The sequence below is a fragment of the Alligator sinensis genome, unplaced genomic scaffold, assembly GCF_000455745.1.
Source record: "Alligator sinensis unplaced genomic scaffold, ASM45574v1 scaffold61_1, whole genome shotgun sequence".
NCBI lineage: Eukaryota > Metazoa > Chordata > Crocodylia > Alligatoridae > Alligator > Alligator sinensis.
In genome coordinates, this window is record NW_005841986.1 from 1,644,041 (window position 1) to 1,659,462 (window position 15,422).

Below are 15,422 nucleotides of genomic sequence, written 5' to 3' on the forward strand. Positions count from 1 at the left end.
ATGATTTCCACTGGCCCAGTTAAGTTCTTTTTCCTGGATGGAAGATCATCTTTCGCTTTCTTCAGGTAGGAGGCTGGGGCCCAGCCCTCTTTGCCTAGATGCCTGCATGTATGAAAAAAACCCACATTAAACTGCCTTTCCAGTCTTTCCAGATACAGCTGCTAGGGCAAAAAACAATGAGGAAAACAACAAACTCCCACTTGCGGTTCCCAGATACGGTTTTGTGGTCTCTATTCACCAACGTCTTGGTCTATTCTCCTAGCAGTGAGCTGTGAATGGCTGTAACAATAAAGGAGCTACCTATTGCTTCGAGGAAAGAAAAAAAAAAAAAAAAAAAAAGCAACCCCGTGATAACAACGCGACAGGGACAGCAATGTCAGGGATAACATTACTCAAAAGGGAGAGCTTGTGCCAAGCCTGCATGCAGCCAGTGGCCTGAGACGAGATTGATGCTTTGAGCCCAAAAATACCAAGGCATCCATTCTCCTCCTTTGTCATTGTGCCAAATGGCCTCTCTCATTCCCCCCGTGCAAAGGCCAAAAGTTACCACAATTAAGGACTAATGCACCGAGAGGAAGGTCATCCTTAATTGGGGTCTTTTGGGGGAGGACAGGACCTTGTGCCAAAAAACGTTGTTAGCCATATTAGTCCGAAGTCAGGCAGGTGGCAGGGTCGAGATCCACCTTACAGACCAACTCTGGGGTGCCGGACTCATCTGGTCCCGAGTTGGATTGGGCCTGTGGGCTGCGTGCAGCACATGTGCTGGTCTATACCCTGGGCCGGTTTCATACGCGTGTGGCGCACAGTGCGCAGGTCTGGATGGAGACCTTCAGGCAGCGCCGTGAGCCAGATCTAGCCCATGGGCCATGACAGCCCAGGATGAACCAAGTCAGAGGACCTTGTGGGGTAAACCCACTTTCCTCGAGGAGGAACAGTATTGCGAAGAACTCTTCACACCCAGAAACAACAGGAGTTGTGGCTCTCTCAAGTGGAGAAACTATTCGATTAAAAACTAACTCATATCAACACTTGACTAGAAAATTACCCAAGACAGGGATTATTTGGAAATTGAGCTGTAAAAAAATCTGAATGGACTCCCAAACCCAGAAGCACAAAGCTGAACTGGCTGCACCCTGCCTTGGGCTGAAGTCTGTCACCCCCCCACCGGCCCTTTGGGCAAGGCGGCTCTCTTATTTCCTGCTGTCACTAACCCTTCAGCAAGGATTTCCGACTAGGCTCCGGGGACGAGCCTGCGGGAGTTCGTTTTCCTTAATGGAGCCCTACCTTGCTACAAAAGTCAGTGAAACACACTCTTCTCTAATCTCTCAAGACACCTATAGCATGTGCTCGAATGAAGTGAGAATGCCATTAAGTGCTTGGTACTTGGGAAACCTGGAGGAAGTGAAAAGGTTAAAAAGGTGGCTCCTGAGCCTTCTCTGAGGAAAGTGGAGCTGGCCACCGAAGCCAACCAGAAGGCGCTGTGAAGTTAGGAGACAGGCCAGTGACTCTTCCAGACAAGGCAACTTTCTTGATGGGGACCTTTGTAGCACAGAGGTTGCTTCTAGGACGCCAGTCACATTGTGCTCTCACTCACAGCATCAACACTGGTCGTGGGGGCTCTGAGCAAGGGACAAGGAAAGAACAGGTCCTCGCCGTCTTGTTAGCCCATCCCCGAGGGCGGCAGAGGAAAGGAGGAAGAGAATTCACATCTTCAGAGGGTTAGACTAAACCCGCAGCATCCTTATAGGCTCGGCAGTGCTATGTTGGCTAGCACTATGGAAGAAAGAGACTTGGGGGTCATCGTTGACCACAAGATGAACATGAGCCTGCAGTGCGATGCGGCGGCTAGTAAAGCAACCAAAACGCTGGCTTGCATCCATAGATGCTTCTCAAGCAAATCCCGGGACGTCATTCTCCCCTTGTACTCAGCCTTAGTGAGGCCGCAGCTGGAGTACTGCATCCAGTTTTGGGCTCCACAATTCAAAAAGGATGTGGAGAAGCTTGAGAGAGTGCAGAGAAGAGCCACGCGCATGATCAGAGGTCAGGGAAGCAGACCCTACGATGACAGGCTGAGAGCCCTGGGGCTCTTTAGCCTGGAAAAGCGCAGGCTCAGGGGTGATCTGATGGCCACCTACAAGTTTATCAGGGGTGACCACCAGCATCTGGGGGAACGTTTGTTCACCAGAGCGCCCCAAGGGATGACGAGGTCGAATGGTCACAAACTACTTCAAGATCGTTTCAGGCTGGACATAAGGAAGAACTTCTTTACTGTCCGAGCCCCCAACGTCTGGAACAGCCTGCCACTGGAGGTGGTTCAAGCGCCTACATTGAACACCTTCAAGATGAAACTGGATGCTCATCTTGCTGGGATCCTATGACCCCAGCTGACTGCCTGCCCTTTGGGCGGGGGGCTGGACTCGATGATCTTCCGAGGTCCCTTCCAGCCCTGATGTCTATGAAATCTATGAAAAGTTTTTGGAGGGTCTGGGACTGTAAGAGAGAGGACGCTTATGGCAGCAAAGCAAAAAAGGCCACATTGGTTGCACTGACTGCAAATGGTTATTCTCGTTTTTCACACTGGGATTTCTAGGTAAGGTAACAATGGGCCCATCCACCTTGCACCGCTACTCGGGGCAAGAAATTCAGGACTATGCAATCCAACTCCCTCTAAGACTTGTGAGAGCTGCAACCAAGTACAGTGTGCAATTTGGGAACCATTACATTTCTATCAGGCAGGATGTGCTCCCTCTGGCAACCTGCGTTAGTGATCCTTAGAAGTCCACCCAGAGAGGGAATGCCAACCGCTTTATGCCGAAACGCAATACGGCAGGATTTGGGGATACCAGGCCCTGGGAAAGGCTTCTTATTACAAAAGAAGGGAAATTCAAGATTTGCCACGTACCGGGTTTTGGTCAGGGTTCTCCCATGTGCCACCGGCCTCGGGCCCTGCATGATAGCTATCCCACCTTGAGCTAAGGACAGGCCCTGTCCAGCATCTTTGGTTTTAGACTTGCTATAAAGCCATGCCAAGCCACAGCTGTTCAGACACACGTACGGGAGGTCACACGATGGTTACGGAGAGAAGTGTGGTTCAGAGCCATCGCCACATACCTAATTAGAAACGTCTGACCTGGAGTCCCAGGGTTAATACTAACAGACATAGGGGAAATTCAGATCCAAACTTCTGTTTCGGGACCATCTCTTTAAGGACTGACCCATTTTGATTCAGATCCCCATTTCATGACCAAAAGCCCTGCTGGATTAGTTGTTCAGAATGACCCCTCCACTGTTGCAATGGCCATCATGGGCGTGCACACGCACATTTCCTCTGCTGCTTTAAAAGATGGCAAGTTGCTGGAAGAAACTGCTCTTTGCTGAGCAGGTAAGTTTAGGAAGGACCCCAAGCATACTGTGCGTGATCCGATGGTCCAGGTCATCTACAGCAAAACGACAGACACAGGTAAGAGCAACCGTCGATGATCATCTGCATCCAAGAGAGACGTAACATTTTTCACAGCAGAAAAGTCGCAGCGATGGGTAGAGACTCTAGGAGGGCTTGGTCATCTTTCAGCCTAGGCATGGTCTTGCATTGTCAGAACAACCTGTTGGGTTCAGACGGCTTCACGTGGCCTCAAACTGCTTCTTGCTGTGGGGAAACAGGGCAAAGCTGTCGACCCCCTAGCCATAACTGCAAGAGTCTCCCTATTGGATCTGTTTCTTAGGTTGGGTCAGTAAGTAGGACTTGAAGTAAATTGCTACCAATGCCTATCAGAAGCACTTGGCCCTCTCCCCGTAAGGTAACAATAAGGATTTTTCTCTTCTCCGTGAAGATGGGTCCTGGCTTTTTGTTTTAAAGAGACAAAACTTCACTTCACTCATTTCACAGGAAGAAAAAAATGGCACAAACCGAACGACAAAACTCACATAGGAAGATCTGTAACATCGGGGCAGAGAGACGGAGACACCAGCCAATCTTATTCTCAGTCCTATGCTTTAAATCACAAAAATCTTCCTTCACCTAATTCGCAACCCATCCCAGACCGATCATGATATCCTAGTTTCCTTTAAGTAGCACTACAATTTAGTGTGCTCCCATCAGCTGCACATCTCTTACAAAGGGCCTGAGAGTCATGACCAAGCAGGACACAAAAGAGCAGGCCAACAAGAGCATAGATCAGCGCCACGTAGGTCAGAAGAAAGTGATAACCCTGACCCGTCAGGAGACCACCTTCGCTGCTCGCCCAATGACGACAGAAAGACGTGTCTACGTAACAACCTGGAAACGTCGGCTATTCAGCACAAAGTAGTCGTGCAGGACACCGGCAGATCCAAGGCTGAACTCAACCGAATGATAATGAGGGATCCAGCTCGGAGTTTAAGACACTCTGCGAGAGTCTGAACGCTTCCGAGTCCTCACGTAAAAGGGGCAAAGGAAGGAGGAGGAATGGAAACATTTCAATGCACCAGGGACTGCAAGGTAATTGGAGGGTTATGGGATTAGGGGCAAAGACTTGGCCTCTTGCGTGATGCAAAAACTCCTTCTTGTTAATATGACATGAAAAAGAGTTAGATCCAAGCCATAAGAATGTTAAAAAAAAAAAGTGCCTCCGAGTGTCTGAGCATCGGTTCTTGTAACATCTGCTTTCCAGCTCCAGAGCACTGGAATTACTCCAGAGGGAAGCAAACTGGGGGGAACAAAAAAAAAGAGAGAGAGACAGGAAATGAGGATCAGCACATGGCGAGGAATTTTGGGAAATTACATCTTTAAGGTAGAACAAGCTAATAACTTTAAGGTGGATCCCATTAGCAAGATGCTGGGTTTGCTCTACCTGGGGGACTCGAGGGGACTTTTTTTAGTTTCTTTATGGTGCTAGACTACAGATGAAACAGCAGCAGGACTCATCTAGAGACTCCTTTCCCCACACACCCTATGGAAAAGAGTGGGTCCTTTTAAACACCAAAAGGTCTGAAGTGGGATATGGGATGCTGAACAACAGGCAGGCTCAGTGCAAAGGTTTTCTAAGAAAATAAAATAAAACCCTATTTGTAAAAGCCCGTAAAACGTCGTCATTGTACACAATGCTGATGCAAGTTTCAGGTCGGTGATCCCAGATCACAAGAAATCCTCTGAAGCTACAGAAGTATGAACAGCACCGCTGAGCGCTACAGATTTACCCTTCTCGTTTCGCTCATCATGGAGACACTGCTTGCAGGACGACTAGGGAAGACAAGTCCTTATCCAATACGCAAATTCCCAGAGTTCGAGTCTCACCGCAGTGGGGTTTTTCTATCATGTGGCCATTTGAAAAATGACAGACCCATCACGTGGTGTCAATCTCAAGCAAACTTATCAAAAGAGTGCCCTGCAGAAAGGATCCAGGCAACCGAAAGAAAATGTATTACGGTCTCCAAAGGCAGAGTGCACATCCTTGTCCCTCACGAAGATCAATAGGAGCCAAGAGGATGCATCTTCCATGATCACGTCTCCTTGTATGAAAGAGCAATCAAATGCCCCAGCAGTTAGAGACCTGAATACTCCCCGTGAAGTTTTACAGCATGTACAACACAATAGGGCAAGCTGAAGTTCACCCCCTTAATGACATGTAAATGAGAATGCAAGAACAGCTCATCACCCAGAGAAAGGCTGCCCTTGCAAGACTTATTGCAAGCCTAAAGTAGCAGTACTAAACTAAACTATTATTTCAAACAAGGGGATGAACTAAATCCAAGATGCTTTATGGAGGTTTCTCCCAGGAGTGGCATACTGCTTTGGTCTTCAAAGTGCCATGAATAATTAAGAGGAGGGAAAAAACGTGAGAGAAAAATCTATTCTAGATTTCATAGACATTAAGGGCTGGAAGGGACCTCATGAGATCGACAAGTCCAGCCCCTCACCGTAGGTGGGAAGTCAGCTGGGATCAAGTGACCCCAGCAAGAAATAAACCCAGCTGTTTTGTGAAGGAGGCCAGAGTAGGTGCTCGCACCACCTCTGGGGGTTGTTCCAGACCCTGGACACACGCCGTAAAGAACTTTTTCCTAATATCCAGTCGTCATCATCATCATCATCATAATGGCCTTCCTGGAGTTTATGGCCGTTAGACCTGGTTATCCCTTGGGGAGCTCTGGTGAACAGCTGCTCTCCCAGGTCCTGATGCACCCCTCTTATGGAGCTGTAAGCTGCCACCACACCCCCTCGAGCCTTCTCTTCTCCAGACTGACGAGTCCCAAATCCCTCAGCTGCTCCTCATATGACCTTCCCTCCAGGCCTTGGATCATATGCGTGGCTCTCCTCTGGACTCTCAAGCCTCGCCACATCCCTCCTGAGGTGGGGACCCCCAATACTGGACGCAGTACTCCAGAGCTGTGGTCTCATCAGGGCTGAGTAAAGCGGGAGGACAACTTCCCTGGCTTTGCTTGAGATGCATCAGTGGATGCACGCCAGAGTTTGGTCAGTTTGCCTGCCACCGCATCACACTGGTGGCTTATATTCATCTTGTGGTCAATCAAGACCCCCAAGCGCCTTTTGGTTGCGGTGCTAGCGAGCATAGCACTGCCGAGCCAGCAAGTGTGCTGGGGGCTCTTCCTACTGAGGTGCAGCACCTTGCACTTATCTGCATTGAAGGCCATCAGGTTTTGGTCAGCCCACCTTGAGAGTGTGTCCAAGTCGGCCCGTATCCTCAGCCTGTCCTGCGGTACGACTGCCCTCCCCCATAATTTGGTATCGTCCACAAACCTGGCCAGTTCACATTTGACTCCTGAATCCAGATGCAAGAGGATGAGCAGGAAGGTGTCTTATACTATTTGTGAAGTACAGTACCTTTACCGCTGTCTTGCATTTTATTGAATCAAAAGAAATGGGCTTAAAAAAAAAAAAAAAAAAAAAAAAAGACTCCCAGATCTGGCACAACTTCATGGTAACATTCGCCTAGCACTGTAACGCTGGCAGCTATACAAATGTCGATGAAAAGGCAGTCCTTGACAGGCACTGACCCCAGTCCAACATGCACCCAGGACATTTTCGTCTCAAAAGGGAGTTGAACGACTGAAAGGTACCGCTCTGAAAATGACTGTCACACGGGAACATCTCATGTGTGTGCATTATAGCAGCAGCTGCCTAGGCCACATGGTCTTTGTACACAACTCGCACTCGCAAGCAACTATGAAAAGTCTATGATGAGTGCGTGAATAAATTTGCTCATTCAGCTTATTCTGCAGCCAACAAGTAGATCTCATACCCTTAAAATTGCCCTTTGTCCTATACAGACCACAACCCATCTTCCAGCATTAGTAGAATCAGATTCGCCAGAAACTTTACAAAAATACGAGTCTTGGAGTTGGCTGCAGCACAGCAAAGTGATGCACAAGATCAGTGCCACTTGTCAACTGGAATCGGGGGGGTTAGTTTTAAGTAATAAAAATCAACAAGGCATGCATTTTCCATCAGTACATTTCTTTAAGTCTACTGGCCCAAGCTTCTAGAACATTCCTGCAATCAATATTTAGTATTGAACAGTTCATCTTAAAACAGAGAAGAAAAAAAAGGCACTTTCCCATGTTTCTGGCTAGGATGCACGATGAATAAAAATTCATCCTGCCTTCTCTAGATAGAAGATGACACAGGAGGCCATCGCAAAACTACTTATCACAAGCCCGACAATCCCATGCACGGTAATGGACCTCCCCGCAAGAAGTTTTGGGGTTTTTTTTGTTTTTTTACCTTATGTACCACCATCCTTCCAGGTTCTTTTGGATGACCTCCACGGTGACCCCTTTTTCGAACCCAATCTCATCCTTGCCTTGGCTGGTGTATGGCTGGACTGTGACATATTTCTCTTCTAGCAAAGGGAGAAAAGGCAACATCGGTTAGGGACAGAATTCGCCCAGCTGTCGTCCTGCTCTGCTCTGTTTTGCAAAACTGCCGTGCAGCGATTACACGGAGCAATTGCAAAGGCGGAACCCTGATCTGGGGCCTGCTGATTAGCTATGCTCGCAACATGATAGATAATCAGCCCCTCAACACTATCCCACTGATTTCCATGCCAATAATGACACAGTATCTCCGGAGAATTCTCCCCCCAAATTCCTAAGGGAGAGACTGAGATTTTAAGTTGGACTCAGCTCGCATACTGTAACCTGACAGCATCAGCCTGGCTGCCAAAGCAGCCGAGCATCACTGCAGAAGGCTGAGCCAGTTGGCTCTCGTTCGTAGATGCACGGAGCATTGTGTTACTGAAACTCGAGCGCTGGGTCCTGGGCGTGACCTGTCCTCCCCGATTCACGGGGACCGGCTTCTTAAGTCTATTGGCTTTGCACCTCTTGGAACAGGCTGGCTGTACAGGGACCGCTACACAACAAGGCACCTCAAAAAAAAAAGTGCGCGCTTGCAGGGTAAAGTGGTCTGCCTCTTTTATAGAGGCAGTGCCCTGCCTCCAGGGATGTCCAAGGGCTTTGCAAATATTCAGTAAACCCCACCCGCTGCAAAGTACACGGGCATCGCCGTTTGAGAAGAGCCAACGACAGAGCCACATTGGCAGCATGCCGCCGCCTCTGGGAAGATGAGTACGTCACCCCCACTTGGCATTTGCTGCCCATATCCCCCTGCCGTACGAGGCACTCGAGAGCTGCACGGGAGGAACTAGAATTGCAACCCGGGAGTCTTTGCCCTGCAGTCCCCTGCCCTACCCACCGCATGAGGCCATCACTCTCGACACTAAATGCACAGTATTTCCTGCCCCAATAAGTTAATCTGGTAACTACAGGTTTAACCTCTTCACTTGCACCAGAGGCTGTTGGCCAAAGCAGCAGGCTGAACCTGGGATAAGCGGGAGGGTAATATCATACTCAGTAAATTGCTGTAGCTGCTTAAAGGACATAGTGCACAGACTCTAATGAGCACGCTGTCCAGTCTGCCCGACCTATTCAGCCGCAGCAGAAGACCTGGAAAAAAAAGAAAATGCAGAGCTGCGGGTACCTGGGTGAAGCAAAGGGCACGAATTTAAGTGAATGCCGACTCTCCTGTCATCTCAAATGTGGAAGGGGTGGAGAAGAAGGGTGCAGCTGCTTGAGGCAAATGCTCTTATGAGAGGGAGTCAGACTCACCATCTGTTTAGTTTTGTGGCTCGATTGCATTTGGTTGCTGGGTGAAGCATGGAAAAATGTAAAAAGGGAAATAAAAAAAATCTTTACTGAGACAAAGGAATAATTCCTCGTGAGGAGGGGAAAAAAACAAAGAAAGCATTGGCAGACTACCCAACAGCAATGAAGTCAGAGCCACTGTATCTTTAAAGTCAGCCTCCCTCCACTGGGGTCATTTGGGTCCTCCTGACGCTCAAGTCATCAGCTACCGAAACCTCAGGCACCTTAAGGAAAACGTCTCCTGCTCCCTGGGGAAGGCTGTTTTTGTCATCTATTCCTGCAACTCTAAGCAACTCCAAATGGCTCATTTCCAATCAGTGCCACCAGGACACTGTACTTTCCCTGCAGGAAAACGGGACCATAATACCAGGCTGCACATCCGCGGCTGCGGTTAATAGATCCCAGAAGAGCGTAGTGTCATGGGTTGAAGTTTTCGCGGAGTGGCTGGGGTGACGCAGAAAGGCTGGGCTTTACAAAGCTCATCCTGGTGTCAAAGGAGCACATTAAGCTTCCCCACTTCTGATGCTTGGAAGACTAAAGTGTTAAGCTGAGATGCGGAGGATTTCCAGGTGATTAAAACTTGCCTTGGGTAGGTGGAAAAAGGCAGGCAGCCAAGTTGCTTCAGATACCCACACTGCTCAACATCGTCCCAGGAATATATTGCCTGGGATATCCTGCTGTGACTTTTGTAGGATGACAATATAAAAAGAGCGCGCTAAACCATGTGGGTGCTCCGGTCATGGGGCGAGCTGACATCACTGCCGTCCCATCAATGCTCCACTGTCTCTCTTCCACATCCCTATGGCCCCTTGCAATAGAGGCCATCAGCACAGACTCCTGCCACAACAGCTACAACAAAAGCCACTCTGTTCATCTTATGCCTCCTCCATGCAAGCGGCCATCCCCGTTATAGCTGGAGGCAGGCGTTTTCATTTTGCCAGCTCGCCATCTTGGGTGCCCCCACCTCCACCCTCCTTTCTGGGCAGAACCCGCAACCCATTGAAAAGCACCACGGCGGGTGGGAAGAGGTCGCAGAACGGATCGGTGAAGTGCTTCCTGCTCAGGTTCTTCAGGCTTTCCCAGAAATTAAGCCACCGCTTCGTCTAAACCCACTCGCTGCACGGTGGCAAAACCACCGACAAGGTGTTGTCTGCACATGCTGGCGGTGAAGGCTGGGGCATTTTAGAGGGAAAAAAAAAAAAGTCAGTGGAGGCAAGGCCCTAGCACACAGAATAAGGGCCACCGTAATTATGAGTGTATTGATGAGCCAAATCTACCGGATTGTCTCTCCCTATTTAGACAGGCAAAATTAAGGTCTATTAGTATGCAATACGGCCATCACTACGGTTCGGGGGTTGTTGCGTTGTACTGCAGACAAGGCCCGACTGACCCGCACGAGGCTGCTGAGAAGACGACTCAGTCTTCCAACTTCTGCTCCATTTCAGCCACAAGCCCTTCTCCCCGCTTCCCAAGGTCAGTGAAAACCATCCCTTCCCCCAAAACAAGACTAAAGGCTTTCCAGCTGCAAAAAGCCCTTTGGGGAGCACTTTCTCTTTACCCCCGTTTGTGGACTGAGTTCAGGCTGATGGCCAAACACCAGAAATTGGAGCACCGAGATGTCACCAAAAGGGAATTTCCAGGTAATTTTCTCCAAGGCTGTTTAAATTATCTGGCCCATTGGTGGATCAGTTGCCTACTTTTCTGCCTTGTTACTTCCAGCGCAAGGCCATCACCGTCCTCCACATTCACTACGTATCGGTGGAGGAGAAAACTACAAGAAAGGAGGAGGAAAAGGTACTGAAAGGAGAAGAAAAACCCAACTCATGCAGTGACATGTTCAAAAGGGGTTAAAAATCCATTTAGAAATTAGGGTCTCTACGATGCGTTTGTTTAGCAATTCTATTTTAAGCCTAGAGATCAAAAACAGGAAGCCTCCATTAAAGTTTCCCTTGCAAAGTGCTTTCGCAGCAAAAAATTACAACCATCTCCAAAGATTACACACATTTGGTTTCTTTCAGTGGTGAAAGAGAGACCACAAATATACACAAATGAGGTTTGTAACAAACAGCACTCTTGAGAGCCGGGCCTGCTTGCAACCCAAAAGCAATTCTGGTTTGCGCCTACCAAGCCTACCCCTGGAAGCAGGAAATTATGCGTAAAGCACAGATGAGTGGAAGGTACGGGGGAATTTTACATGGACATCTTGTCATTTAAGACACTGATCTGCGTAGGTAACAAAATCGTATGCAAAATGCTTTTTAAATTGTGTAAAATAAAACTGGATAGCTGAAGACTGATGCACTAAGTTACTGGAAGGACAATGTAAATAAAATCGAGCTTCGTAGCAGAAACAGTACAATGCGAAGAGCTGGAAGCACGCTTTGTATTGTACGAAATGACATGGCTGTCGTTTCGCTCCTTCAAGTACCGCCATGGTGGGTGCTGCTACAAAATACCAAGGCTGTGTACAGACGGTCACTTCTACCAGAAGAAATTTCTTGCAGTAGAAAAACAGCCTGAGAGGCAACCTATACAAATGTTGCTCTAGCCCCATGGCTGGACAGCCTCACAGGTAAGCGCTACAGGAAAGGGCACTAGACTAGAGGGCAGGTCCCTGGGCCACTTGGGCCCTTATAGGAGCCTATTACTCAACAGCCCGTCTTCTCGCCTGCCTGGCAGGCTGTCCGGTGGAAGTTTGCAGCTGCTGAAAAGCAGCAGCTGCCACAGACAGCTGGGGATGGCTGCAGCCCTTGGAGAATCAGTCAAGTGGCATGATGATCCAGAGGACTGCATGGAGGGGGAGAGCAATCAGCTGCCACAGCAAGGCTTCAGGATCCTTGCTGCAAAGGCACAGCAGCCTGCCTTGCCCTGTGCTGCTCTGGGAACTGGGCTTGGGTAAGCCTCTACACGCCAGGCACCTCCGGCTTTTAAATCACCATCCCCCTCCTGCTCAGTGGAGTAGGGGGATGCCAGGGAAGCTGACATATCTGAGAGCCAGGCTTGCAAGCAGGAAGGGGCAGCTCTCCTTGCACTCAGCTCCCAGTGCCTGGGAACAGAGCAGGGGGAGCGGCATGGCCAAGCCTTTACCTGCTTCTCGCACTGGGAAACGCTCATGCGAGAAGCAGGTGGGGAGAAGCTAGGGCAGCTCCTCTCATCCAGCTGTCTCTGTGCCTTCTCCAAAGTAGGGTGACCCTGGTCTCAGGAAGGCATGGAGCTGGGGGAAAGACTCCCATTCCTCCTGGTCCCCAGGAGTTAAGCCAAGACAAAGCATGCAGACATTCAGTCTCCTGGGAGAAACTCTCCTGGGAGCAATTTAATTCTTGTTGTTCCCAGGTTAATTTTGCTCCAGGAGAAAAAGCCTGAATGTCTGCATACTTCTGTTTTCTACCTGAAGAACAACGATTCCCCTGATAGAAACAGGTCTGGTTTAGTGAACTACACAAATCCACCCTCAAACCACCTGTGCCCAGATTTTCACTGCTAAATAACAGATGTCTTCAAGCTGCCCAGCATACCAAGCTTTGATCCCTGCAAGTGAAAACTGCAGCCTAAACAAGAACATGAATATATTCTACAAGACGTAATGAGTGCATCTGTGTCACTGCTATGTTCTGATACCACATACATTTGTACGTGCCACAGCCCCTGCTTCAGTAACAGCTAGAGACCATCTTTTGGAGGAGGTCTTAAGTTCCAGCTCCACTCAAAATAAAGAGGCCAGGACATGGCATCCTGATTTTCACAAATATTTGGTTATTGCTACAACACTACAGCTAGCTTTGCTTACAGGCCACACATCCGTATTCACAACTGCTGGTTAGTCAGGGAGGCAGCTGTGACGTTACACAGCTGAAGTACCCAGGCTGGAAATGGGATTACACTAGCAAACCCCAGCAAAGTATGTGAAGGGGCAAAGTCTGTCTGGCAAACAGCTACTTCACTACTATGTGACATGGTATAATGTTGGATTACCACCTTTTAATTTGTAGAAGGGAAAAAGGTGAGCAACAGCAGGCTTTCCTCCTCCTCCCCTTTTTCTGTTTACAATAAACCTGGATCGTCTCAGACTTAACCAATTTAAGTTAAATCAGTTTACTGAACTTCTGTCCCAGATCCAAGTTAACTCGCAGTCTCCCAGCATCCCAGGATGCTTTTAGCAAGGTTGGCGGGCTAGCCTTTGCCCAAGCTGTCTGTTCCAACTGAAAAAGGAGCTGTGCTCTTGCACCCCCCAGCTTCTTGCCTGAGCCACTGCAGGCTTGTGGCTGCATTTCCAGAACCAAAAGTGAATGTCTGTTCACTTGCTTCTCAGTTCAATCTACACAGTTTAGACTAACCTGTGAAGACTGAATGGATTCAGCCACGGACTTTTTGACTGTCTGTACTTAGCCTAAAAGCCTAACTTATATCAATTTAAGAGAAAGGCCTTCCAAACCAGTTTAACTAAATCCATCACATAGCTATGGCTAGCTGAAGCAGGTATAATTCTGCTTTGTAATAAGCAGCTTTCAGATCACTGCTCAATTATGCTGGAGCAAGAAAAAGTTCTATTATTATTTCATAGACATTTGGGCTGGAAGGGACCCCAGAGGATCATCTAGTTCAGCCCTCTGCCCAGGGGCAGGAAGTCAGCAGGGATCATAGGATCCCAGCAAGATAAACATCCAAATATGTCTTGAAGGCATTCAAAGCACCCACTTTGAATGCCTTCAAGACATATATTTGGATGTTTATCTTGCTAATTATTATTATCATCATCATTCCCAACAGGAACTTGGTTGTAGCACTACTGTTGCCTCCAACAGCTGGTGCAGGGAGCAGAGCTGCAGCAGCACTAATGAATGTGTCCAAGGCCTGAGTTAATGCTTTCACAGTTTAAAGGGCACAAGCGTTTCTTCACTCTCGCCCACAAAACCCCTCTTATGGGTGCCTGATTTAACCGCACTACATTTAACTGGCTATAATTTGGGAGGATTTAAAGTCGACAGGATTTATTTTTGGATAATGAGAGGCCATGGCAACACTTTCACCATCAAGCCTTTTCCTCCTGTCCAGCATTAGAGAAAACGTTTCAGCTAAGATTCTCACATGCTCGCAGGAGAGGTTGGTATCTATGCAAACTCCATCTATAGAGGAAAGTAGAGTAATTTCTAATGCTGCTAGCGTCGAATGCTTGGTACCAGATGACTTGTTCCTAAGATGCCTGCTAGAAAGATGCCAGGTATCCAGGTTGCTTTTTACTAGAAAGATAGATATTAACAAGAAAAAACACTACCTAGTTTTAAGAGGGAGCCCAGCATCTCCAGGATCCACCTCTTACTTGGGCCCCAATGCTAGGGTACTCTGACCTGCACCCTCATCATCACCTTATCTGAATTATTGCTGCAGCCTCCCTTTTTTTGCTATCCAACCTCTCTTCCCTCCAGTCCTTTGAGCACCACAGATCAAGTAACCTTCCCTGCCTGTGGCCATTTGTGGATGACACTTAAAAGAGAGTTTAAAGCGGGTTAAATGCCTTTTGCACTGCTTTAATGGCATTGCTGTTTGCACATTCAGCGGTATACTGCGTCTTAAATGACTCTGGGACACAGTAAAGTAAAACACCTCCGAGGAGTTTTAGTTTCCTACCCTACAGCTGCGGAGGGAAGCACCGGGCTGTGCGCGGCTCAGGGGCTGTGCAGGCAGCCTGGCAGCAGCCTGGGAAGGCAGGCTCCACAAAAGGAAAAAAAAAGAAAGAAGGAAAGCAGCAAGCCTGATCTTTTATTCTTCTTCCCCCAGAGCCTGTCTGCCTGAGCTGTGCGGGGGCCCAGTGCTTCCCTCCATAGCTGTGGTGCCCCCTGGGACTGCCCGAACCAGGTGTCTGCGGGCGGGTGGCACCTGGGGGGGTGCCACCGCTGCCACGGAGGGAAGCACCAGCTCCCCCCTCTCCCCGAAGCTCAGGGACCGCTCTGCCTGTCAGCAGCTCGCTCTCCCCTCCCCGCTGCTGGAGGCAGGTAAGGATCGGGCTCTGACACGGGTATACATGACACTGGGGTTTATTTCACCCTAAACTGAAGCGGTGTTTTTAAAAAACCACTGCTTCAAGTTAGGGAGAATTAAACCCCCGCGTCGCGTACAAATGCCCTACAACTCCAGTGACCCCATCCCCTGACCTGTGCCTCCCAACTGGCTGCTCCTCTCATGCGATATCAAGTTCCAACATCCCATCCTCACTTTCAAGGCTCTGTAACATGCTGCCTCCTGATTTAAATCAGATACAGTTTCACACGCTATCCTCTCTTGTGCAGTAT

At 48.7% G+C, this 15,422-nt stretch overlaps 1 protein-coding gene across 1 annotated transcript in view; it reads right to left on the minus strand.

The window, feature by feature from the left end:
- SH3PXD2A (SH3 and PX domains 2A) overlaps window positions 1-15,422 on the minus strand; it is a 304,812-nt gene that overhangs the window by 14,026 nt on the left and 275,364 nt on the right. The window contains 4 exon segments of the mRNA XM_025201204.1: window positions 1-2; window positions 4-102; window positions 7,718-7,835; window positions 8,842-8,937. The exon segment at window positions 1-2 is cut by the window's left edge and continues 204 nt beyond it. Coding sequence (XP_025056989.1) covers window positions 1-2; window positions 4-102; window positions 7,718-7,835; window positions 8,842-8,937 — 315 coding nt within the window.